The sequence below is a fragment of the Agelaius tricolor genome, unplaced genomic scaffold (genome assembly GCF_023055355.1).
Source record: "Agelaius tricolor isolate 1412-34295 unplaced genomic scaffold, bAgeTri1.0.p SCAF_19, whole genome shotgun sequence".
Lineage (NCBI taxonomy): Eukaryota > Metazoa > Chordata > Aves > Passeriformes > Icteridae > Agelaius > Agelaius tricolor.
This window is the reverse complement of record NW_027269279.1, coordinates 13,420,659-13,447,967: the sequence shown is the minus strand read 5'-3', so window position 1 is coordinate 13,447,967 and position 27,309 is coordinate 13,420,659. Positions and strand designations below refer to the sequence as shown.

General features: G+C 41.2%; 1 protein-coding gene across 14 annotated transcripts in view; it reads left to right on the top strand.

Annotated features, from left to right (window-relative positions):
• KATNIP (katanin interacting protein) overlaps positions 1 to 27,309 on the top strand; it is a 56,860-nt gene that overhangs the window by 19,065 nt on the left and 10,486 nt on the right. For 11 of the 14 annotated variants that reach the window (XM_071444329.1, XM_071444327.1, XM_071444334.1 and 8 more), the window contains exons 13-23: positions 2,876 to 3,016; positions 7,731 to 8,619; positions 12,842 to 13,570; positions 14,322 to 14,530; positions 18,030 to 18,080; positions 18,169 to 18,232; positions 20,120 to 20,297; positions 22,597 to 22,762; positions 25,960 to 26,117; positions 26,433 to 26,497; positions 26,838 to 26,948. In XM_071444329.1, coding sequence (XP_071300430.1) covers positions 2,876 to 3,016; positions 7,731 to 8,619; positions 12,842 to 13,570; positions 14,322 to 14,530; positions 18,030 to 18,080; positions 18,169 to 18,232; positions 20,120 to 20,297; positions 22,597 to 22,762; positions 25,960 to 26,117; positions 26,433 to 26,497; positions 26,838 to 26,948 — 2,761 coding nt within the window. The remainder of the gene's footprint in view (positions 1 to 2,875; positions 3,017 to 7,730; positions 8,620 to 12,841; positions 13,571 to 14,321; positions 14,531 to 18,029; positions 18,081 to 18,168; positions 18,233 to 20,119; positions 20,298 to 22,596; positions 22,763 to 25,959; positions 26,118 to 26,432; positions 26,498 to 26,837; positions 26,949 to 27,309) is intronic. The other 3 variants (XM_071444340.1, XM_071444339.1, XM_071444338.1) reach the window with 1 other exon arrangement.

Below are 27,309 nucleotides of genomic sequence, written 5' to 3'. Positions count from 1 at the left end.
TCCCTTGATTTGTGACTCTGTAATCTCCCCTCTTGAGGCTTCATCCCAGATGCAATCTGGGCAGGGAATTTGCTCTTAGGCTGTGGATATGGGTGCCTGAACTGCAGATTCCTTCAGAAGGCAGAGCAGCACTTCTAGTTTGTGTACATTTCAGATCATACAGGAAAGCTTCAGGGTGCATTAAAAACCCAATAAATTTATCAATCTCCGAGCAATGAACATTTTCAACAGAACAAAAACTTGAAATAAAAACTTATTGTGTGGAAAACTCATTTTACCATGGTTAAAACACTTCCATCTTTGATCAGTTAGGTCTACTTTTGTCTTTGAGAATACTCTTATTGAAGATGAGGGATTTTATTTTATTAGTTTATTTATTACCCTTGCAGACTTTTAAGAGGAGCACTTAAACTGCCTCCTTCCTTGTATTTTGTGATGTACTGTAAAAGAAAAAAATTCCTGGCAGAATATCTGGTGCTCTCAACTTTTTAGATTAGATAATAGGGAAGGAATTCTTTACTGTGAGGGTGGGCAGGCCCTGGCACAGGGTGCCCAGAGCAGCTGTGGCTGCCTCTGGATCCCTGGAAGTGTCCAAGGCCAGGTTTGCCAGGCTTGGAGCAGCCTGGGACAGTGGAAGGTGTCCCTGCCATGGCAGGGGTTGGAACTGGATGGTTTTTAAGTTCCCTTCCAATCCAAACCATTCTGGGATTCTGTGATCATATTTAGTAAGTCATGGATTAGGTATTTTATTGAAATTGTTTTCCACAAACCTTTTTGGTTCTTATATGCATGTAGAGGTCCTATAAACCTCAGAATAACAAGGGCAATAACAAATATCTACCAAATGTGTTTCTTCCCCATGGGGAACCCTTAGACCTGTGTAATTCCTCTTCACAGTGCTTGATGCTTCCTTTACTCTCCATCATTTACACCTTCAGTCCCACAAGAAGAAGTGCCAATCTCCCACAAAATCTTAAGATTAAAGGTTTCCACTCTCCCCTTTTTTCTTGGTCCAGAAAAAATGTAATTCCAACTCCTTAACATACCAGGTTCACCCTGATGGTTCAAAGAATTTTTGGGTTCGATTTTTCAGCTCCAAGACAACAACCCCAGGCTCAAGTACCTCTTGTGAAGGCAAAGACATGAGATCACTCTTTGGGATAAAACATGAGAGTCCTCCAGAGTCTCTTGAGTTTTGGCATGGATCCTTCAAGGTGCCTTGAATTTCTGGTGTCAGATCTTTAACACCCTCATGGGGACTGTAACACCTGTGAGGTTGTGTAAGCTCACCAATACCAGTTATTTCCACTGATGAACAAAATGATCTCCATGGCTGCTTCTCACTCAGGACACAACCCTCAGCCTGGCTCTGATAAATCTCTGGTTTTGAAACATTGTGTGCAGTTTTACAGAGAAGCCAGTGAGAAGCAGGAGCAGGTGATTTTGGTGCTGAATCAGGTACCCTCCTGTGAAGGCACCTCTGGCTCTCAGTACACACCAAAATCCATTGATTTCTGGGGAGTCAGCTCCTGCCTTGAGAGCTCTGCACATGGATTGCTTATCAGCTGTTGTCTGCAGTTGGGAAATTGGTTTTTTAACTGTTCTTATTCAAACTATAGCTTCAAAAACATGATGCAGCTTTGAAGTTGACCCTGGGGTTGGGTTCACAGTGATTTGAGGGCTGTCCTTCATTTCTTTGATGTCAAGAGGCTTCTTTCTTTTTAAGTAGAAAGGATAGAACCTGTCTGGCACTCTTATGGCTGTTGGTGCTCCAAAGTGATGTTAAAGCAGAAATAGTCTCCCAAAGCTTTTTGAGAGGCTCTGGGGCAGAGACCCATCAGAGGCTGGAGAAGTGGAGAGAGGACCATGGTGAGGAGTGGATCTGATAGCTGTCATATTCATGCTGCCTCTGAGCAGGCTCCAGGGTGCTGTCCTTGCCATTGTTAGTCACACAGCTAGAGGACTCTGGGGGAAAGTGCTGTGGTTAACACCTTCAGGAAAAACTGAAACACTCACTTCAGAGAGAAAGGTGTGGAAAAAGATTGCTTGTTATCTACTGTGTGTGTATCTGTGTACTGTGTGTCCCTGAGAACAGGAGGGGAACTAATATATCAGCTGCTTTCAGATAACTGACATGTTATCCACACATGAGTAAGACTAGATATCAATTATATTAATATTCAACATTTTGATTCTGAAACTTCCTTCTTTCTGAGCTGCCACATAACCTTTTCTTACATTCTGAACATGTAGAGGTAGCAGTTCTTAACAATGTCCAGAATTGGGCATTTCTTGATACTTTAAAATCTCTTGATTGCCAGTTGTATGTAAAATTGTGTTGGGAATTCTGTGATGTCTTAGAAAATTTCCAGTGTAGAGTCCAGTATAGCTCTGAGGAGTAGACCTGTAAGTGAAACTGATTATCTGCAAAGCCTGATTAAAATAGAGGCAGACAATAAAGTAAAATTCTCTAAGATTCCCCTCCTTAGAGGACGAACCAGAAGCAAAGAAATTGTAAAATGATTGTAGAATGTCCATTGTGCTCAGTGATCCCCCCTAGTGCCAGCAAAGCTGATTAATTTGATAAAAATAAACTGGGCTTGCTCTGCCTGTGCTCTGAGCGTGCAGATGTCTCCCTGGGACAGCAGGCAGCTGACCTTTAGCTCATTGCCAGCTTGTTGGGAGCTGTCTGGCAGGCAGGGAGTGGGATTTACTCTTGGGAAATGAGGCTGAGGTTTTGCTCTTTACGTAGCAGATTTGATGAAACCTTTCCTTTTCTAATGGCCTCCTGTGCTGCTGGGGGGTGGGGAGTTAATTAAAACACCTGCTCCATGAGAAGGAGCATTAGTGACAGTCTGCTTGTCTGTGTTTTTAGCTCCCCAAGGAAAGCTGCATTTGGATGTGCCCTTTCCACCCACCCGTCCAACTTTACTTTGTTATCCGCAATCCCACCCGCTCACGTGACTTTGGTATATCCAAGATCAAGATTTGGAATTACAACACAACAACTCCCAGTGTAAGTAGTCTTTTCTCAACTCCTCTTTATATTTGCTCTTGCCTTGCCTAGGGACATTCAGTGTGATCCTCTTTCTAAAAGCATGAAATAAAAGTAGATACAATTTCCTGTAATAAAACAGGAGCTGTGAGGTGTCCCTGTCTGCTGTGAAATTTGCTTTTGTCTTAATTGTAAGTGCTAACAATGTAGTGCTAATGTTTTCTTGGGCACAATGAGCATTTGCTTTCAAAGCTATTAAAGATCACTAAAGACCTAATGAAAGGCTTGCACGTTCTGTCATTAATCCTTTACTGTGGTGAGAAGTATAGAAAGGTAAGTGCATCTCAGTATTCAGGGCTTTCAACTGTTTAATCACAATGTAAATAAATACGTGTTTAAATATCTGTTTTCTGGTGTCTATAAATATAAACAGGCTGACTGTTGCTCAGTTTGGGGTTTGTCACTTTAATGAGAATCATAAAATGGTTTGGGTTGGAAGGACCTTAAAGATCATCCAGTTCCAGCCCCCCTCCCTGGGCAGGGACAATTAAAAAGTCCACTACTGTGTGCTCATAATAAAACCAGTCATCTACTGTTACAAGAGAGACATATCATGGCAGATGGCAGATGGTCTCTTGTCTGTGTGTTTGAATGTCACCATGAATATTATTCTTGTTTGTACACTGCAGTGTTAAGAAAAAAAAAAAATCTCAGGTACTGGATCGAAGAGGATTTGCTATCCTGGATTATAAATAAGAAGCTTTATCCCTCTGGTTTGCTCTCATCCATGTTCTTATATAAGCACATATGGTAATTTATACATACGGAAATGGCCGTGGAAGGGACAGCTTAAAACAAATTTACTACAACATGATTTATATTTCTTTTCCTGGAATTTTAATAGCTTTTCTCACTAAAATGTGGTCTACAGGATGTTCCATCATCATTAGAGTGTGCTGTTCTTGGAGGTAATGGCATGATTTGTTACCAAACCTACTGAACAGAATGCAGGACGCACGCAGAAATGTTTGTCTGTGTTTCAGGGCTCTGCTTCTTCAATAACCTGAAATAAGGCAATGTGTAAAATCCATTGGGAATATAATCCTATGGATTTTGGTGGAAATGCAGCAGTTTATCCTTGCTGAAGAAATGTCTCATTATCCTTAGCATGAAAGAATAATACAAAGCAGTTCTGCCTAAGTCTGTAATTTGTCAGGAGGAAGTTTTGTCTAAGAAGTATAAAACCCCAAAATACAATGAACAAACAATTTTCTTCCAGCTAATGTAAATCCAGAGCCAGATTTCTGTGTGGATTTTGGGAATCATTCTTAACTGCCTTCTTTCCCTCAAAAACCACATAAGTGAGAGATGTCCAAGTGCTGCTTCCAAAAATAGGCCAAAAATTAAGTCAGGCTGGTACTTTTGTATATTTGAATTTCAGAACTTGAGCCTGGAAGGAGAAAAAAATGTGTCTGAAGGAAGCTGTAAAAGTCAGATGACATCATTGTCATAGATTCCTTGATTCACTGAATTACAAGGAAGATCTCAGAGGATGCTTCATCTTGCCTTTATTTACTTCAGATGAGACCTCCAAAAAAGGAGGTGATTTTTAGTCTGCAGGAAGGGAACAAGTGTAAGGGCAGCCAGCTTTTTTCAAATTTATCTGCAACAGTCAGACATTTTGTAAGTACTTGATACAGCCTTGAATTGCATGGTTAATGGTGCTATTAAAACTTTTTTCAAAGATCCAGTCTAAAGTGTGTTGTATGTCTTCACAAAACTGAGAATGGAATCAATACCTAAATGCATTAAGGTCTTAGGTGCTCTCCAGTTGAATAATTCTCTTCTTCAGGTGGTTTCTGTGCCTATGTTCCTGTCCATTCTCTTGGGGTTTTTTTCAGTGCTGGATTACCCCTGGTGTGCCTGTAAGGAGGCAGCAGCTTTCTTCCAGCACAATCAGTTTTGTAGAAGAATTTTCTTTGGTTCTTGACTTCTTTTCTACTGCTTCTTTTTCACACTTTTCTGAAAAGTCAGGCAGAAGCAATTTCAGGTCCTCTGTCCAGGAAGAATCCTCAGAAAAGTGTTAGGCTCTGTCCTTTGTGCACAAATATCACAGAAATGGCCAGAAATACCATCCCTATTTTCTCCTTGGGAGGCACCATCCCTGCAGACACCCTGGGAGAGCTGAGGATGCAAGCTGGGAAGGAACATCCAAAGGAACCAGAATTATTTTCACAAAATCATTTTTCTTTCTGACAATGCTCATACCTACTTGTTTGTTCTGAGATATTGTGCCCTTTTAATTACTCTTCCAGCAAGGAAAAGCCCTGCCTTGGCTGAAGTATTGAGTGGTTGTTTACAGGGTGGGATTACTCCTGAGGAAGGGATTTTTCCAGCCTCCTCGTGCTTGAGGAGAGCTGAGCAGTGCTACTGGGGAAGCTGAACTGTCAATCTTTTCCACCAGAACAGATCACTAAGCAACTGGAAACTCAGAAGAGGGGTGGGAGGGAATGAAAAAGAGCAGTTCTTAGTCTTGTGCCTGCATATGTTTGTTCTTGGAGTCTCTTGGGATCTGTTCAGATTTTTCCTCCCTGAGGCTCAGTCTGCTCAGGATTTTGGTGCAGATTTTCATTAGCTCTCCTGAGCTGTCAGCTCTTGGAATGCCTGCCCCAGTCCAGTGTGTCTCTGTTATCCTAGAAATACCTGGCTGCTGCTTCTTGCTACACTTCAGACCTTTTCTGCTTCCTAAAATACCTATCCCAGACATTCCAAAGCATCAGAGAACAGTCTCCCACTGACTGGAAAAGCAATTTTGAAGTGAGTGACCCCTTTTTGGGCTTGACTGTCCCTTTTTCAGGGAGAATGAGCTCCACTATCTCATTTTGTAGAGTTTTCTCTGCCTGCCTGACCTCCTCTGCTGGTGAGTGCAGTGGGATTCATTTCAAAACATGCTGTTATTAAGAAGTTGATTTTAATTTAAAAAGATGACATTGACAAATACTTTTCAAATGTACATCTATATTTTTGTGGTCCCCTTCAGTTTATATCTATTTCCAGGTAAAAATGCAGAGCTAAGGCCTGGGTATTCCTGACAACAGTAGGGCTGGAATGTTATGGAGAAATGTTCCAGTTATCCCAAATTCAACTGTGAATATTCAATATCTCTAGCATTTAAGGAGGACATTGGCAGTTTAGACATATAAAATTTTTTAAAATAGCATTATTGGGACATCCTGCTAGTCTTTCTCTTCCCCATCATAATTGCAGGCAAAGCCACGCAGGTAGTTTTCAACAGATGTAATTATTGAAATGTTCTGATCCCCAGTTAGATCAATCTAGCAGTGTCCTCATTCAAGGGGAAAAAATATCCTGTTTTATGGCTGACTGCATCAGCACAGAAATGCAGCACTTTATGATCCTACAGGAGTTCCACAGGCAGCCAGGCCATAATGGCCAATTAAACTGGTTTTACAGCTGCTCACAGGGAACTCAGGGAAGGTTATCTTTTCCCTTTCAGGAATGTGTCCTGCATTCCTGCACCCACTCCCCTTCCTCACCTGTAGCTTTCTTGTCGTGTTTGCATCTTCTGCTTTTCCTCTGGGAACATCCATATTGCATTCTTTTGGCCTCAGAGATGTTATTGTTGGGAAAGCAACAGGATGGAAGCTATAAAAACTTGTAAGGCTTAAACAATGTGTGGTCAGGAGTGAAGAAGCAGAGACTTTCATGCTTGGAAGGGAAGGAGTGATTGGTTTAGTCTGGGAGCAGAGGAAAATGAAAATCAGTATTCAAGGAGAACTGACAGGCTGGAAATGAGCAAGAGGGATGAAACTGAAACTTCTTACTTTCACAAAAAGCTTCTTAGTTTTCACAAAAAGAAGGAAAGAACAGAGAGTCTCTGAAAGACTCCACGAGATGGACAAGTTAGAGAACAGAATGGAGATGGATTGTGTCTCATCTGCTGTATTTTCTTTGAAGATAATGGTATTTTTGTCAAGGGGGAGAAAAGGTTATATTGAAGTGGTGAAGAGAATAGAAAGAACATTAATTCTAACTTCAATGGAATAAAAAAATCAGGTATTGGTGAGTGCCACAGAGAAGGAGAACATAAAGTTGTGAGTGGCAGAATTGTGTCTGAGATGAAGGCCTGCTGTTTAAAAGGCTGGTTAAGTGTAGGAATAGGCTATCAAGGCAGATTAGGTGAAAACTGTTAAAACCAGATTTCCTCACAATGGTGTAGGTTATTTTATATTCTTCAGTGGAAAGAGAAGGACTGGATGATTTTTTTTTTCCCTAGCATTTCTGTAACTCTGTAACTATTTTTAACTCTGGTGGCTTTGATCTGGGTGGTTGTTCACTGTGGAACATGTCGTGAAAGTGCTGAATCTTAGGGATGAAAAGCAAAATGTGCCTCAGGAATTTATATCCTGATCAAATATAATTGTACTTAATCTGGGCTTTTTCCCTCAAGCTTTTCTAAATAATCAAACCTTGTCAGACAAAGTGATAGCAGTGTCTAGCAGGGTTTCCTGTCCTTTAAAAAAATCTTATCTATTACACAGTGTTTCTTAGTCATTTCAGCTTTAGATTAAAAAGCAGTCAAAAGCACATACTGACACAGGGTTTAATTGTTTTCATCTGTCTGTTGATTAAGTGTTCAAATGTCAGAGTCCCAGAGCTGTGATATCAAATGCTTGAAAGCTTGACTGAAATCTTCATACCTTTATTTTTGTAGGACCTTGATGTTGGAGCAAAGAAGGTGAAGTTGTACGTTGATGAGAACCTTGTGTTTGATGGTGAATTAGAGAGAGGCTCTGGAGATCTCCTTGCTGACCAGAACACCACAATTGACCTTACAAATCACAAGCAAGATAGCTCAGCCTCCCCCTCAGCTGAGAGGAAAGAAGGAAATGCACCTGCAGGTCCAGACAAGAAAACAGACCTACTTTTGAAATGCTCAGAACTAAACAGTGCTTCACTGAGCTGGACAGCTCTGCCAGAAGAAAATCTTCTTGAGCCTAAGATGAACTCAATCAGCTTTACAAAGAGAAATTTGTCTCAGTTAGAGGATGATCTAAATGTGCCCCCATCTCAAGTTTGTATAAAAGATGCCAAAGAGGAGGAAGCAGCAGTTCCAGAGCATGTTCAGTCTGATGATGAGCTTTGTTTGAGTGAGCAAATGGAAAGGTTAACAGGAAGAAAACTGAATGATTCTGCAGGTGCAATTCCTTCTTGGTTACAGTCATCTTCCCAGGTAACACAGAATAATCAAGGCACTCCCAGTAGGCAGAAGCCTCCCTGGCTTGCTACAGAACAGAATTTCAACTCAAGATTTCAAACACAGCCTGATGAAATCATGAAAAACTTCTCAGATCTGATAAATGAGGATGTCAAATGTCAGAGGTATGAACTGGGAAGACCCAATAGCAGAAATGCAACTGGAGATGGGAAATCACAAATGCTGACCAGAAAGGATGCTGATGTGGACTTGGACATTTTTGACTCCCTTTCTAACAAAAACTGCAGTTTGCAGTACCCTGTGAGTGGAAGGAGAAGTGTCATGTATGGTAAAAAGATGGGATTAAACACTACAAATCTTGGAGAAGATGATTCTGCTCGCAAAGGTAAGAGGTCCCAATAGCAACCTTAGTCCAAGTGCTGATGTGTTCTCCATTTGCAGAGGCACAAACTCATTTTAGGTGGAAGGGACCTCTTGAGATACCTGGAAGTTTAGACAGGGGATATTACTTTGGCTATTTGTGATATTTTCCTCATGAGAATACTCAGTCTGTCTCCTACACCTGATATGAAACACTCTTCAGAAAAATTTACATTCTGATTTAGGTGCTTTTAATTTATTTGGAGCAGCTGGAAGATGAAATTTCAGTAAATTACATTCTAAAAATTGACAGTCCTGTAGACAGCAAATGTTTGCTAATATCAATTAAAATGTGCAGAGAGATAAAGAAGATTACATCCCAAATTTGCAGAGTGTATTTGTGTGGTAGCTTTGTGTCTTTCTTGGTGAGAATAGATGCTCAATATATTTATTCAGAGTGAATGGAAAATGACCCTTATTTTTCTTCTCCACTCATAATTCTATAAACCTCTCCCTCAGACATCTGGCTTATTTATGAAGAGTTTTCTAATAAATGAGCTGTTGTCTGCTCTGTGCTGTTGATTATCCTTGTCCTCCTTCCCCAGACCTCCTGCTGGAGGTGTTTCCAGCTTTGTGCAGTTGTGTTCTGCCTCAGGCAGGACCAGCTGTATGTCCCCAGGGAACAGCAGGAGAACTGTGCAACTTCCCAAGTTCCCCCTTATCCCAACATCTGGCAATCCATGGCTAGGAATTTTTCAGGGCATGAGATATTTTTGTCTTTAACAAGTGTAAATAACAGAAAAGTAGAATTTCTTACCCACAAGTTCTACTTTGGCTCTCTTTCACCCAATTTGCCTTTGCTTGGGATATATGTTTATGTCTTCCTTTTTCAGTTTCAAGCCATGTCACTCTGACTCCTTTTTGGGACCCTTCATGCCCCTTCCTTGGCATTTTGTAATTCTTCAGCATTCAGTATCTTGTCTCAAATGAAGAGTTAATACAACAAGGACAACAAGAGCCAGAGGATTGGAATAAGATGTTACAAAGCTACAAATTGAAATTTTGAGAGTGATTGAACATCAGAACAATTCACATGGAAATGTGTCTTGCTGTATATTGAATTTGGGTGTTTACATGCAAGTAAGGGTGACAAGGGAGAGCAAATTCACCTAAATGAAGGAGTGTCAGTTCAAATTCTACAGCAGGTAGTGCAGGGCTTTTTCAGACAAAGGGAAAACTGGTTCTTTCTAAACTTAGAATGTCTGAATTTTTCCTTGTCTGACCCTCTGTGGAGAAAACAGCAATTTCATCAGTGCATCTGAAGTTACACCTCAAAGAAGAGAACAGAGAAGTTTGGAACAGGTGCCACCTGCCCTTCACCCACCCTGCTCTCTGCAGCCCCATTTACTGTTTCACACATTTCACAATATCTGTTACATGAAAACCTTCATGTTGTGAAAACTGTAAATAAATCCCACCTTGAGAAGTTCTGTTCAGTTGTGAAAATGGAGATAAATTAGGAATTTCAATGCAAACTACAAGATGAGTGTTATAATTTTTCAATGTAAATTTTCTCTGATTTTGCTCAGAGCAGGTTGTCCCGTGGTGCTTTAAGCTCCTGATGTGTTTTAGTCCCTGAAGCCACCCAGCAGCTTTTGTTCTCTCTGCTGTGTGTGCAGGGTAAAGCCATCTTCAAATGGAGCTGAGAGAGCTTTAACGACAGGAAAACCTTTAAAATGTTTCCCTGAGAGGGCTGGATTTTAATTGGCCTGGGGCTAAGAGAAGGGCAGTGGAGGGTGGGACAAAGGGAAGGCTCAGAGGCTCCTGTGGATGTCCCAGCATGGCTTTGGTCACTAAATGCTTCACAAGAACAACAGGAATTAGTAACAGCACGTACAGGCTTGGCTGGAGTTAATGTTGCTATAAAAACATCAATTTTTCTTTGATAACCAGTTTAATGTGCAAAGGAAATGGTGGGAGTACACTGATAAAATTTGCAAATAACATATAATTTGGTTTATTATGAGTTAAGGAGATTAAAGAACTGCACAGAACGATGAACTTGAGGACTGGAGCAATGGAATGCAATTCAGTAGAATGCTTGTAGGCTCATCTGGGGACCAATAACCAAAAATTAAGTTGTAAGCTGAGTAATCATCAATTGCAAATGACCGAGGAAGAGAAGACTCATGGTTGAGTAGCTGATGGCAGATTGACTGAAATGCTGGGGTGAGCAGTGATTGGAGCAGTGCACTCCCAGGATGGATCAGCAGAGGCATTTTGGCTACTTGGGAAACCTCAATATCTCCACACAGGCACTTGTGAGACCTCACTTGGAAAACTGCAGCTCTGATCATCCATTTTCGGGAAAGCTGATTACCAAGTGGAACAGATACAGAGGAGAGCTTTTAGAATGATTTGGGAAATGAAGCATGTGATTGCAGCATGGAAATATGATTGCTGTTTATAACTGCAGGGAGTAAAAAAAGAGATTAACACAACAGAGGGAGAAGAAAGGTGGTTTTTCTCTATGTAGTCTTGCCCCAAAATGTAGTTTTCTGAAGTTTAGAGAAGAATTGTGTGTGGCCATCAGAAGCTGAAGTGGTGGTTCAAGACACTCCTGAACCCACAGAGGAGTTGCATGTTTGAGGTGTCATTAATAAAAAATGCATTTTAGATTCTTAAAAGAAAAAAGTCCCACCCTATAAACCTTCAGCCATTGGTGTCTGCTTTTGGGCCACCTCTGCTTTCCTTTCAGAGCTCCACTTCTCCTGTTACCACTCCTTAAAGTAGCTCAAAAACCTTTTCAATTCCCCTTGCTCTGCCCTAGAGGGGCTGCAGGATTGTAACCTCTGGGCTGTTGGAAGTATTTCATGTTTGAAAAGAAAAGGGAAAAACCCTCCCAAACTAGGAAAGTCAGTGGATGTTAAATACTCCTCTGTACTCTGCTCATCCCAAAATTTTACAAGCTTTGACATTTTCAAGGGGTAAATATTTGTATAGTGCCTTGTCCAGGTGAATTGTGAGCTCTGGGATGTATTGCTGGGGATCAGCCACCTCTTGGTAGTGGTGTGAGCAAGAAAGTGACTTAAGAATGTCTGATCTCTGAAATATGAACCTTTCCTTCATGTCTGCATTTTGCTTGAGGTGTAAGGAGGAGTGCCAGGTTGGTCTCCAGCCTTTCCTTCTGCAAGACAACCCTTTTCTAGGTAGTTTCCCATCTGCTTTAAAATTCTTAATTTTATCTCATGTGTCCCCCCTGTAAGTGATTATTTGCCATGCATAGATTAGGAACATTGCCTCTTTCCAGTATTTCCAAAAACACAGTTAAAAGTTAGTCTTCAGCAGTCTTTTGGGAAAATTTTGTTTTGCATTTCACAGCAATTGGCATTTATTCTTGATAACCATTTGTTTTAGTATCCACCAAAGGACACTGTACAGAAGTAAAATCTGGCCCACGGGCCTGTAATTGTTCAGTACTCCACTTCCTTTTCTTCATTTATTTGAAGAAAATACATGAGTGACTGCTTTATTGAAAACCTTGGTTATTATCTGTTCTTAATTGTTTTGAGATGGAAATGAAGCAGTTCCCCAGTGCAGCCACAAGGAGAAGATGCTTTGCTCCCACTGGGCCCCTCTGATTTGCTGCCCTCCCATTGTTGCATTCCCATTGGATATCTTGTAATTATTCTCTTGCTACATCTCACACGTGCTGAAAAATAGGAAAAATATTTGGACATTACCTGCCTAGAATGCAATGCTCACCTCATCTTCCCTGTCTGCTGAACTTCTCCTTTTCCCACCACTTTTCTTTATATACCTGTGGCTCATTTTGAGAGGAAGAGCCAACTTTTCTCTGTAATGCTTTACATTAACCAGTTCAGCCATTTCCAGCTGTATGAAAGACCTGGAAAAATGCAGAGGGATGGTTTAAACCCTTGTGACAGGCACACAACAAGTATCACTGAGCAAAAATCCCAATTTCTTTAAGGGCTGAGCCTCCAACTTAGTTGCAGTTTGTACCATGGCAGGAGCTCTGCTCCTCCATAGGTAAAAGTGATTTTGTTCATTTTGTTTGAGTGGGGAAGGGGAACTGGGACACGTGGCCTTTGTGACAGAAAGGAAAAATAAAAGTGCTGCTGTCAGAGAATTTCCCAGTGAGGGTCACAATATCATTCTGCAAAGTCAGTATATGAATGGTTTGCTCCCTGTTTGTACATTAAATGTCTTTGTAATGTTGTTTTCAGATGAAGACTTTCCCATCAAGGACGTAGCAACCTCTAGAATGAAGTGGTGCAGTGAGCAAGAACACACTCTGCAGGAGTCCTGGAACTCCTTGGTGAAATTTAATTATTCCCACCGTGGTCGGATCTCGAACATGGATTTTCAAGGGGATATTTTTGATGAGTTCCTCCATCAGCAGAAAATCAACCGGCCTGGAGAATGTCAGAGAAAAGAGGGACTACAAACACTACCAAAGAAGCAAGAGGAAGAAAATTCTGTGGAGATCCAGGATGGAAGTGATTTTAAAATCCCAGTTTTACCTTATGGGCAGCACTTGGTGATAGACATCCGGACAACGTGGGGAGACAGACATTATGTTGGTCTCAATGGAATTGAAATTTTCAGTTCTAAAGGAGAGCCTGTTCAGATTGCAAAAATAACAGCTGAACCCCCTGACATAAATATTTTACCAGCATATGGAAATGATCCCAGGGTAGTAACCAACCTCATAGATGGGGTGAATCGGACCCAGGATGATATGCACCTCTGGCTGGCACCATTCACCCCTGGAAAAGCTCACTTTGTCTTCATTGACTTTGTGGATTCCTGTCAGGTAGCCATGATTAGGATCTGGAATTACAATAAATCCCGAATCCACTCCTTCAGAGGTGTGAAAGACATCATCATGGTGCTGGATGAGCAGTGCATCTTCAAAGGAGAGATTGCCAAAGCCTCAGGAACCTTGTCTGGAGGTAGGCTATCATTTCTGATTTTCCTTGTGGAAACAGCAGTACAATACAAACAGAATACATTTAGCTTGTTTGTTATCATTTTCCACTTCAAAGCAAGCTGGCACTTTGTCTGGTGTTTAATTTAAAAACATAATGCAAAGCCCATTAATGCATTCTTCACTGATACTGGGGATTTTAGCAGCATACAGAGCTAATCTCCATTTTTAACTATGTCTTAGCAACCAGTCTGTGTTTCAATCCCATCAGATAGGCACTAGAAATTTCAAAGTTGCAGCTTTTTGTTTGTTTCCACATATGTGGTTTTTTGGAAAAGGTGATTGGGAAGCTTTTTCCCCCATTTCCTTTTCTATTTATCTGAAATCTGACTGAATTCTCTACTTTTCCATTGAATTTCCATTAAAGAAATGGAATTTCCATTGAAATGAATGAACATTAGAGAAATTGTCCAGAGAATTTCTGGATAGCCCAAAAGTTTCAGGAGCAGTTCCTTTGACAAGAGTTTCCAGCAGGGTGTTAGAGAATCCATTAGAGAATTGAAATTCTCTAATTTTCCATCTGAATTCTCTAATTTTCCATCGTGCAATATAAGTTTGAGAGTGAAACACTAATTATAGCCATAGTCAGTATCAATTTGCCATATATTATCTTTAAACACTGCTGCAAATTTAATGCAAAGAAGGGCTAAAAATAATTTTTCTCATTATTTTCTTTTTGCATTATTTCTCCATTTAATTCTGTGTGTTGCCTTCAGCTCCAGAGCACTTTGGGGATACCATATTGTTCACTACTGATGATGATATTCTTGAAGCCATTTACTACTATGATGAGACATATGATGGAGAAATGGGAGATTCCAGCTCCCTGAGATATGAGGAAGAGCTGAAGAGGCCAACAACAGCAGACAGGGAGGGAGATGAGAGACCTTTTACCCAAGCAGGGCTGAGAACAGAGGAGCAACAGGTGGGGGCCTGTGTGTTTAAAACTCTCTATAAATGTCTGTGTGAAATATGGAAGTAATAGCCACATTTCCAGGCTGGAATAAAACTGCAGAAGAACTAACACAATTATTACTATTTTCAAGACTTTTTTTCACCAGATCAATAATTTATGCTATTTTATTAAAGTCCTAAAGGTCCTCCAAGTTGTGGTTTCCCTGATTAATTAATAATCTTATTTCTTTACTTACTTGGACAGAGACTAGGGGGAGTTCTTTATGATTTGGGTACTCCTGAAGGTTTCTGGTCTGTCAGTGATTTTTCCCACACAGCTACTCCTGTCATGAGTCCTGTCCTCCTTAGCACTCCAAACCAAAGGTTTTTCCATATTTTCCATATTGTTAGTTTCTTCCTTCACAAATGAAGGATGTTAAACAGGAAGGGTCTCTTCCTCTCAACCCTCCCTTTATTTTTCCTCTTTTCCTTTTTTTTTTTTTTTTCACTAGCACAATCACAGGTTTGGGTGCATTTTGCATCATAAAATCTCCTCTTTTCTAGTCCATGCAGAAGGTACTTCCCTCCTTGGAGGAAGGCTGTATTTCCAAGCCCTTGAGCTCTTTCTTGCCTTATGCCATCCCAGCCCAGCAGTTCAGTGTGTGAGCAAAGATCCCACAGGATTTTCTCAGGATGGTGTGTGACAGTCTTTGACCTGTTTCCCTTAAATTTTTCTACTTTCTCAGAATCTTCCTGAGCACCCTCTGTTGCATCAGTGAGTTTGTCTTTTTCTAGGGTTCACACTCTTATTTGTGAGTGTGTCAGGAGATCCAAAGCTGAATCAATCCAAATCCCAGCTGCTCCAGCCAAGATCTTCCCAGGGATCTGTGGTTCCTAATGAGCCTCCTGTGGCTGCCAAACCTTCCCCTTCTGTCTTGTCCTCTTGTGGCTCACAAGACAAAAGGACATCCAATGCTGTTGGAATTTGATCTCACTGTTAAGACCAGAGTCAGTGAATTAACCCTTGGACTTCTGCAGGAATTTTGATCCCAGCTTTGCATGCAGTAGCTGAAACTGCTCAGAACCTTGCCCAGTGCAGGGTTTCATGAAGACAAACTGAAGCTGACCTTTCTTTTCCTGATCACCTGTTTATTGAGAGCACTCACCAGCACCTTTTCCATGGCAGAAGCTTGGCCCTGGGCTGTTTGTTCCTTGCTCAGACACAGCCCTGCCTTTCATTTTGCTGCTCAGCTCTGATGCCCTCCACACCCTGTTGTACCTCTGAAATTGCTGTATCAGCAGAGGAATAACACAAGCTGTTGTGACTGAGCCATTGATCTCCCTGTCACGGGGTGTTTGCTGGTTCCATCAGGATTTCTGTAGGGGGATGTTCATGCTACCAGAATGACACAGATCCACTGCACAATTTGTCTTCCCCAACCTAATGGTGTCAGACCAGTACTGACCAGTTTGAGCAGCCCTGCTGTTCATTCCCCTTTATTCCCTGTGGCACATTCAGTAGATGAAATGGTGGGTTTTACTAAAAACTTTCCAAAAGCTCTTACAGAAGTGTCTTGCTTTTCTATCAGTGTGTTATCCATGGCCATCTGTCTGTCCATGAATTTAGGAATCTTTAACATGTTGATTTTATAACAGATCAGACCTGTGGCCACTGCACTTGATTCAACTCTGGGGCCAGCAGTGGCTGCTGAGAGAGAAAGAAAGAACAGCACAAACACAGAGTGCTGTTCCTCTGAAACACTCATTCAGCCCTTAGAAATGTGTCTCACAAGGACTTTTTAACTTAACCTCTGTGTTTAATATCCTGCCACCGATTTTTATTGCATTAATTCATCCACCAGCTTTTTGAACCCACGTGCACTTTTAAAATTTACAGTGCTCCATGGCAAATTTCCCAGCTGAACCTGCATGGCACAAAGAACCTCCTTCTGTTTGTTGCTGGCTTCATTTAATGTTCTCTGGGTTTTCTGTTGGAAGAAACTAAACAATTATTCCCTACTCCCTTCTTCAAGCCACTCAAGAGATTTATACCCCTCTGTTAGTCTTCTAAATCTTTTCCAGAGTGGTTGCTCCTAGGAAGGTGTTGAACATTTGGTCAGGTGTAAGATCATGGTAATACTTTCTACTTTTTATTGCTTTTCCAATAACTCCTGTATTATGGTGTTTTGTTTTAGCCATAAGAATCTAAGAACACAAGTAGGACAATGCCCACTAGCAGAAGTAGTTAAAATAGTAAAAAATGAGACCATGCCTGAAAGAAAATATATTTGGCATCATTGGAATGGAATCATCAGGAAGGGACCTGAGTAGATAAGAAAGGGAGAAAAGAGTTGATAAGGTGCCTTGGCACAAATGGTTCATGCTCTGCTAGGGAGAGCATTATTTTGCAATCAGTTAAACTCAGTATCCATGGGTTTTGATTTTCAGTAAAGATGCAAATTTTCATTCCCAGGCTGGTGTTTTAGAATTGCTGTGAGGAACAGAACTGCCTTGTGAGAGAGGTACCCCCAGTGGGAGGGATTTTGCACTGTGTAGGTTCTGTGGGTTTATTTCAGAGCCCATTTCTTGTTCAGTCTCACCTGACTTACTTTGATTCCCCCAGGGACATTTGCTGCCACAAGGATATTGCAGTCTGGGGCCCATGAGATCCTGGGGATCAGTGGTTAAATTGCAGGGATCTAATGGAACAAGGAGACAAGTGTTGACAAGTCTTTATTTATTCTACTTAGGCACAGTGGAGATCCATTTGATGTATTGTGGCTGACAGGAAGTTTATTTCTAATGATGAATTAAAGAGAAAGAGTCTGGACTTCTAATTTCCTGTTTGGCCTTTTGACTACTAATGAGGATTGAGCTGATGTTTATATAGAGCTACTTATAAAAATGCCAAGATTTCATTCTAATCTACTATTATTTATTTTGGAGCCAATACTGGTATCTGTGAAGTTAAGATTGTCTTCTCTGTTTTACATTTGTCCACAGAGAGCAGAATTTGCCATTTTATCCCACTTACTCAGTGAAGTGAATTCTATCTGCAATCCTTTGCCATTTTTGTCTTTACTACCCTGATTGCCCCAGTGTGATCAGCAAATTTTGTCATCTGTTTCTTCACTTTTCTGAACAGCACAGGCAATTTTTAATTAGCATTGCTAGAGCACAAGCACAAGCTTTTGGACAAGTTTGCTTGTTTGTTCTGCCTCTTAATTCCTGAGAAGAAATTGTGGTGGCACTCTCTGGTCTTGACTTCCTTCCAGACTCCTTGTGTCTGCAACAGATTTGCAACATATTGCAAATACAGCATATTATCACTTGCTGATGGCAGTCAGCAGGGAAATAAGTGTTATTTAAGGATTTCAGCCTCTTTGAGAAGAGGTAGCTCACACTCTGGAGTGTCCCATTTCACATTTCTGTATGCACTAAGCCAAACCCCTGCCCTAAGAGTCTTGGCTTTTTAAGAACCCACCTGATTGATATTTTACATTTTGGGTCATGTTTTCCATTTTTTGCAGGACAGCCTGGGTGGGGAGGCAGAGGGGAGATTGATATACAAAAAGAAGCAGGTACAAATATAACTTTTTTACAAATACAGACTTTAAAAGCAGTCAGTGTAAGTGTAACACTGAACCTGTTCCTTGACTTTCTTTATAGGTTCAAGAGCCAGACCCTGCCTCTGAATGCATACCAAAGGAAACAGGAATATTTACTGGAAAATGTAAGTTCTTACATTCACTCCTTGCTTTACCAGCCTTCCCCCAAACATGTTATCAAGGATGATCTGATTTGTCAGAGCTGTACAGCACTTTGTGACAGATGCCAGGTCTAGAATAAAGAAGAGAATTGAATATTTAAGGCAGAAGCTTTGTTTGCCATGGCATTTACAACATTATATTGCAACAGTTGGCTTTTAATCTCAGAAAAACAACATTAGCCATTTGCCTAGTCCCTGAATGGGATTTCTAATAGCTGTGTCCCTTACCCAGTAATTCTCTCCCAATCCTTTGTATTTGTGTAGACTGACTGAATTTTTTAGATTGGATTGACAATAGAAACCCTAGAGTAAAGCTAGATCAGAGTGTTATATCCCTGCTTAAGTACCTGATTTATTATCCTGTACCAAACCAGTCTCTGTGGGCCTTTCAGCTGCTGCCCACAGAGTTTCTGGATAGTCCAAAAGCTTCAGGAGCAGTTCCTGGTCCTTTGACAAGAGTTCCCAGCAGGGTGTTGGGAATTTTTTTCCACCCTGAGAGCAATCCAACCCTGGACTGAGAGGGTTTGGGATCTGCCAGCCTTGGGGACAGGAAACATCCCCTGGATGAGGTCCTGAGAGCCTTGAGCTGGACTTGTTCTGAGCTTGGAGCTGGGTTAGACCCCTCCAGAGGTTCCTTTTCCCTGTATCATCCTCAGATTGGAATCCTTAACTCTGGGGAACACTAAATCTGTGTGGATGGCTGCTTCAGTGCAGCTTTGCACTGGAGAACAGGCTGGTCCTGCTCCTGCCTGCTTGTACCCTGAGCTCTTTCAGTCTCAGCACTGGCCTGGGGACTGGAGCCTGCTGTCAGTGTGGCCAGAGCTCCAGATTTGGCACTGACAGCTGTTTATTTCTTTGTGTCCCTGCAAATGCTGATGAAATCTTACTCCCAAATCAATCTTTGTGTGTATCAAGACTTGCTCTGGGTTTTTAGGGGTGACTGGGCTGGAGGGTTTAAGAGGTTTAATGCTTGTTTGTTTTACAAACATAAATTATGACTACTGGTGCTTCTTTAGACATTACCCACCCTGATTATTTGTGGGCTTCTGTAGTGTGTGAAATGAAAGGTATTTCTAATTTACAGGGATGGATTTTTATGGAACCTGATCAGATTGGAATGTTACTTGTTATATCTGTACATGCTATTTCTGTCCTTTCAGTAAGGCATAAAACAGGTGGAACAGGAGATTCACATTCAGCCTTTTGTCCATCCAGCTTTTTTTTTCCTGTTTATTTTCTGGAGATACAGCCTAATCAATATTTGTGCTTTTCACTGATGCTGTCCCATGAAAATGCTTCCATGTGTCCAGTTCTGAATGTGAAGAAAATAACTTAAAAACATTAGTAAATCAAATTTTTTCTTTGCTTTAACTGTGAGTAGGTGTTTTCTAAAAATGTATGGATTTCTGAGAGGCTGGATTTAAATGAATCTATACAGTCATTTAGCTGGTGAAAGATGATGGATAGACCTCAGACTAATGGGTCTTCTCTGCATCTGCATAATCACAAAATCTGTCATGTAACTGCTTAAATGTGTCACTGGCTGGCTGGCAGGGTGCAGTCCCACTAATGAGGCACTTGGGAACGTGCTTGATCAGCAGTTGTGTAATTTCAAGTGAACAAGGTGTTGGTGGCACATGAAAGGGCTCTGACACAGATTAAAAGAAGCTGCTGTTTACATGGAGGTGGACAAACAGAGCAGGAAAAATCCAATTCCAGCATATAAAGTGATTTAATCCATACAAAATATCCATGCTGCTAATCACTGGGATTTGCACTCGTGTTTACATTGGCTCATCACTACAAACCAGTAACTTTACAGAGGCATTACATTTTTATTTCTTTATGTAGGTCTGCAACTGAACTTCACCATGACCTGGGGAGACTCTCATTACCTGGGGCTGACAGGACTTGAAGTGATAGGAAAGGATGGTCAAGCATTAAAAATCAATGCAGAACAGATTTCTGCTTCACCCCAAGACTTAAATGATCTTCCAGAGTACACAGGAGATTCCAGAACATTAGAAAAGTAAGTAACCAAAGACTTGGGATGCATTTTACATCAGATTTTCTGAAGTGACACATTTCTATAAACTTATGTTAACACATGTTAATGTGAACATGATTTTTATGCCATCACTGCTCATTCTTGGAATTCACAGGCTGTCCAGGAACAGCTTGTTGTAGAAACATGAATGAGATGTTTCCAAAAGATGGTGTTTGAGCTGGGAGATGAGAACATGCCTGGTTGGTGTTTCTGCCAAGGACTTTCCAGGAAGGAATGTGGGTGTTCTGTAGCATCTGTCTGTGCATATTGAGTGATATTTATGCAGGATTTCTGGATAATTTTAAGGAAAAATTGCACGTTACCAAAGAGTGAGGATGTGTTGGGGAATTGCACAAATAGGTGCCAATCTTTTGGCCAATTTGCAGCACTTTTTTTTTTTGGCAAATCTAATGAAGTTTTATTCATTGAGAAGTATATTTCCTGAGATTAACTTGTGCATCTAAATGGCAGCAGTATAGAAATGCTAGGCTGTAGATCTGGAGAGGACTTGGCATTTTGGATGTTATTGAAGCTGCATCCTGTTGTTTCTGAGTCATCTCCATTTTAAAGGGTATTTTTGGTTGTAATCCTGTCTTGCTGGCATGTTTATGGGCTGTGACCAGGTTTATGAATTAGGACTTGTCTTTTCAAAGGCTCTGGAGTCTTCCTCAGAATGTTGTCTTTATCTCCATGCACACTAACTCCATTTGTAATTTCTGCTAATCTGAGTAATGCAGATATCAACCTTACTTGTGTGTAATTCCTTGTTCCTTCTGCCATCTTGTATGGAAATCTCCTCTGTAGGCAGTTGCTGATCTAGAATCTTCCCTGTGCTGAGCAGATTCTGCTGGGGGAGTCTCTGCAGACCCCACCTCATGGACCCAGATGCAAAAAATTCATTGACCTTTTTTATTGGTGCCTTCTCTCTGAATGCTCCTTTTGCAGCCTAGTGATATGTTGATCCTACAGAATTTCTGCCAAGATTTCTGCCCCTGATGTATTTGAGGGATTTTATTTATTGTATCTTTTGCTTGCTAGCCTTCAGTCTCTTTTTTTGGCCCGTGTGTACGCATTTAACCTTCCAGAGTTTATGAGTCTATCAATTTAGGGCTTTTTTCATCATGAATTTTGCTGAAAGATGGCCCATAATAACTTTGTTTATCCTGCTACTGAGCCAGGCTGCCTTTGAGTTTTCAAGTCCTCCTTCTTTCTAACATCTTTCTTAGTAAGTGGGTTATATTTTTTAATTTTTATTTTATTTTTTTACATTCTTGATTGTTTTGCTGGAGAACTTTTTTGGGCACAAGAAATAGAGGCTCTTTTGGCTCTGGGCATTCCTGCAAGCATGTTGAATTTGAGTACATTGCAGTGCTCTCAACTGTGGCATTTGGAATAAGTCCCATGTACTATTCAAGACCAAATCAAGAATTATCTCTTCTCTCATGGACTCCCTAATCAGTTCCTCTGTGAAAGAGTTATTATTCAAATCTTTTTCTTTAAGGAATTGCGAAGTCTGGCACTCATTCTTCCATTAAACTTTTAAATAAATAGTAAGTATAAACTTACTTTTTTGGCAGTGTACCAAAGTAATTACAGTGGAAAATTAATTCATATTCTCCTTTACTCCATCTTCATATGGCACAGTTTGTGGTAGAAGAATATAATGTCAGAAAAGAGCAGATTTAACTTTATTTAGTCAGCCTGAAGCCTGTGCTGCCATAAAAAGACATTGTCCTGCTGGTTGGAAGCTTTGTAAAATAGCAGGGATGTGGCTAATTGTGGCCATGAGGGATGTGAGCAGTCCCAGGTCCTGCTCAGGGTTATCCAGCTGCCATCCAGCTCCTCCTCAGATCCAGCAGGTTGGGTTGGCATAGAAACACCCTGCAGGGTGCCAGATCCACTGCTGTGGGTGTGGGAATTCAGGAATTCCATTGTGCCTGCCTTTGGCTCTGCCTTCAGCCACTTTGCTGCAAAGGCACTTGAGCTTCCCTTTGCCTGTCCTGTTCACACAGGGAAAACCTAAAGATTTTGCTGTTTTTCCTTAAACAGACCCAACTAAAGAAAATAGTGGTTTTTTTGTTCTCCCTCCACTGCCTTTAGTTCAATACTTGCATGCTATTTTTGATGTTTTCTGTGCTTTTAATTGCATGCACAAGGGCAGGAGAAGCCCTGGAAGCTGGAAGTGGCATCCAGGATAAAATGAACCTTAGGAAAGTCCCTGCCTTTGATGAGAGAAGCCAGCTTTTCCCTTTGTGCAGCTAATGGACTTTTCTCTTTGTAGGTTAATAGATGGCACTAATATCACAGTGGAGGATGACCATATGTGGCTCATTCCCTTCTCTTTTGGAGAAGATCATCTGCTCACAATCCATTTTGATAAAACTGAAAGTATTGCAGGGCTTCGCTTTTGGAACTATAATAAATCTCCAGAGGATACCTACAGAGGGGTAAGTAAAAGAAAAGGAGCACTGCCAGCAAAAATATACAGCAGTGCATTGGAAAATTGGTACTGTGATGAATGAATATAGCTGCCTTAATGGAACCCCATAAATCTTTCTAGATTGTCTGAGGCTGAATTTTGTGGCAGGTATAATGCATTCCTGTCTCCACAAACAGCAGATAGTAAAAAAAAAAAACCCAGAGATGCTTTAAAGAACTCTTCATAGCTGATTTTTCTAAGAGACACATACAATAGCACATATTATTTTCAGGATATATGATTCTGAACTGGTATCCTCTCAATATCTTGTATTTAGACCTACTGTATGATTCTGTATTTCCTGAAATGCTGGGAATGATATGAGGGAAACTTTTACAAAGAAATTCTGTTTAGTTCAGGTTCAGAAGGCCACTCACTCAGTACTGCCTTTTCCAAGAAGAGTCTTTTGAAATATTAATATTTAATAAATAGAAAGTTGCCACCTTCAAGCAGTTTAGCTAAATTAATTTAGCTAAATAATTTTTAATTTTTTAATTTTAGCTAATTTAGCTAAATAATAATTTAGCTAAAATTAACATAAATCCTCTCTTATTTGCAAATTGCCTGCTTTATATTTTTTTTCCATACTAAATTGTTGGGATTACCAATTGATACCTGATGGAGATAATTTTACAGCTTTTCACTCTGAGTTTGGCTGTCCCTGCTTCCCCTGCTGTACTTACACATGTCATGATAACACTTGTAATGATAATTATAACTAACCAGAGGTTGCTGCTCATTGCACAGAAAGTTTAGGAATCCACCTGTCCCCAGATTTTCCACCCAAAAGGCAACTGTTGCATTCTCAGTGTCCAAATTCAGGCAATAAATAAGAACAACAATGTTGGCACAAATTAAACTGGAGACAGGGCAAAAATGATCTTCATTAAATCCCAGCTGATGCAGAGATCTGAACAGAGGGCCCTGATTTTGTGCTCCATCACATTTGCCCAGCATGTTTGACACATGGGAGGGTTCTGGAGCATTTTGAGCATTTACCATCAAAACATGCAAATGAGGGCTTTTAGTGCCATTTATGTCCTGATTTCAGCTGGGATAGAGTTAATTTTCTTCCCAGGAGCTGTGTTTTGTTGGTAACTTAGTGATATTTTAGTTGTGGCTGAGCAGTGCTTATTAAATCTCTAAAATCTAACATGGAATTTGGTCTCTGGAGGCCAAACCAAGAAAAAAAAAAGAAGAAAGGTGTATTTTTAGCAGTTTACTTGGCTAGGTGATAAAAAGAATTGAGTCTGATACAGGTGTCTACCTGCATGAATACTGCAAGTCCCATGAGAGTCAGTGGTTACCACTTAAAGGAGGAGCCCACACCTGCAGTCTTGGAGAAGGATAAAATAAATTATGTGGAAAACAAAAGATGCAAGGTCCACTGGGCCACAGGAAAGGAGGTTTTAGGCTGTAAACCCAGGCCATCCTGACATCTGTCTCTTGAAGTATTGCTGCTCCTTGTAGGAGCCAGTCCCTGGGTGTGAGATGGGATGATTTGTTAGGCAGCTGCAGGCTGGGGGATTCTATTCACAGCTTTAGTGTGAGAGGGTAATGGCAGTGACTGTCAGAATGAAGGCTTGGGTGCTATTTGCAGCTCTGTGAAAAATCACCTTGTGAGAGCTTTGTTATGCCATTTGTAAAATGCAATATGTGACGGCTGAGTGCCTTCTCAGATGATGAGAATTACTTAGAAATGAGGGCTGTAAAGGGCACATAAATATAAGCAGCTGTGGTGTAATAGGTAAGATTCCATCTCTGACTCTCCAGACTTCCCATTCACTACGTGTTTCCGTTCAGCAAAGTGGATTTCAGTGGATTTCTCACTTCCTCTCCTTAGCCTGGCAGACTTATTCAGCTGGAAAACAGCATGCAGAAGAGTTTCTCATATGAAAAAGATGTTTCCTTTATTTGATCCCAAGTGTATTGAAGATAAAGCCAGAAATAGTTATTTCTCCACACTTGCTAGTGATACAAACATTCCCTCCTAATTAATCTTCATGGAAATTAACTGAGCCCCTCCTCCAGTCTAGCACAAACTGGTACTTGGTGAGAGACCCAGGGCAGTAAATGCTGCTTGTGATGAACATTAAGTTATATTTAACAAATTAGAGAGCAAGGTGCAGTGATTAATTGTTGGAGCCTGGTTGAATTGTTCTGCACCTGGGATTGTGCATACAGCTCCACATGGTGCTGCTGAGGGAGGGTGAAGGGGCCAGGACTCCTGCATCACCTGAATAAATGTGCCTGAATTATTCACTTTAATCTCCATAGGTTGGATAAGGTGTGCTTGCATCTCTGAGGTGGCCACAGCTCAATTGTCTCTGGTACAGGCACCTTTTCTTTATTCATATGCCCTGAGGTTACACACAGCACTGCTTGGCAGAGGAGTTTGTGTGATCCTGGAGAAGGCCAAGTGCCACCTGCCACAAAGATAAATAGAACTGCTGAAACACAGGCTGCTGTAATTGCAACAGAAACACCAAAATCTGCTCTGGAGAGAGCAGCAGCTGTGGGATTTCTGGAAGGGTGCCCCCAGCCAGGCTGGGCAGTCCCAGCTGCCTTAGCAGAGAATTCAGGTGCCTGATGTCTCCTCAGATCCCTGACTGAGAGCTTCCCATTCTCTTGATGTGTGTAAATATTGCTGCAGGCTCAGCAATCAGAGGATGGTTTAGGTTGGGAAAGAGCTGTAAGGTCAGCATGTCAAACTGCAAACCTGACACTGCCAAGGCCAGCACTGACCCATGTCCCCAGGGTCCCTGCCTCATCTACACCTCTGAAATCCCTCCAGGGATGGCATCTCCACCACTTCCCTGGGCAGCCTGGGTCAGTGCTTGAGCACTCTGGGAAGAAGGGAGGCTTCAGTCTGCTGAGATCTAGTGCCATGCAGTAATTAAAGGATCTGTCAATACTTTTTTTAGTATTTTTCCCCCCAAATCCTCACCTCTGCCATCCCCATTCATGTCAGTGATGGACATGGCCACTATGGATTGCAGCTTTCTTTTGCCAAAGGAAGTGTAGTCCTCACTCTAGAGGAATGAAATAAATACAGCTGAGTGAAATTATTCAGTCTCTGCAGTGAATGGAATTGTTTGCAATTATTTTAATGGAGGTCATGTCATGGAATATCAGGTAATCTGATGTTTTGCTCTTTTAAACCAGGCTAAGGTGGTCCATGTGGTGCTGGATGGGCACAGCATCTCCCCCCTGGAGGGCTTCCTCATCCGCAAGGGACCAGGCAACTGCCACTTTGACTTTGCTCAAGAAATTCTCTTTCTTGACTATCTACAGCCCCAGCCAGCTCCTAAAGTCCACAGGAGGTAAACCAGCCTGTCTTTGTTGTCTGAACCACAGGATTTCTCTTCACTGTTGCAGTGTAATTTCACATTCCCTGTTGGAGCTGCCTGTGGGAAGCTCCTGGATGAAAACATGGAGCACTTAGAGCAGAGCTTCACTTGGTTTTTACCCTGACCAAATTGCTCTGAGCTCTGAGTCTGGTCCAGCATCACAGGTGGAGGTGTTGGGGTGGTGTCTGTGGAGGTTTAATTCTTTGGGTTTATTCTGAATGAGCCAAGGGTACATTAAAAACCTGTTTTGCCTTGTTTTGTTTTGGTTTTTTTGGGTTTTTTTGGCAGGAATGCTTCAAGGACACTGGAACAAGCCAGTATGGACTATGAAGCACCATTAATGCCCTGTGGTTGTATCCTTCCCTGTCATGTGGAATATTTTAGAGTTACATACCGTGGTTAGGAGTCCTGAGCTTTATAAATCCAACAATTTCAGATGCTTTAAGATATTAACCAGATACCAAGAATATGAGAAAGGCTTCCATAAATATGGCTTAAGAATAAATTCAGTGAAACATCATATATGAATATGTGGCCTGTTCTCAGATCCTCTGGTAGCTTTTTCTCCTGAGCTGCAAATAAGAGTGTCTGACATTGTGGGCTGCACAACAATTTTTCAAACTGAAGAATAAACAGTCTGTTAGGACAAAGCTTCTGTTCTGATATTTTCCTTAATAGCCTTTTGCTTTGTAGTTATTTTCCAGTTCCAGCTCCTGACGAGTTGGGGTGATCCCTACTACATTGGTTTGAATGGGCTGGAGCTGTTCAATGAGCACGGAGAGCAAATCTTACTGACTGAAAACAGTATCCTTTGCACAGCAAGCACCCCTGGCCCTGCTGGTGCACTTTACTCCCTGGCAAATCCTCACAGGGCATCACTGCACATTGCCAGCTTGTCCTATGGGATGAACTGGGCTTCTATTTCTCTGTGTTTTGGTGATGAAGCTCTTTTCCATATGTTTTGATGGATTCAGTGTATTTCCAGAATGGTTTTTCTCTCAATGGGATGCACCAACAAAGCAGGACAAAGTTAGAGAAGGGAAGGCTTGAGAAGGGTGTGGTATTTTCTGCTCTTGACATTTCTTCTGTGGTGGGGAAGGAGCAGAAGGTTTGCTGAGCTATAAATTCATATGAAAAGACTGGATTCAGTGCTTTTTTATTTTTT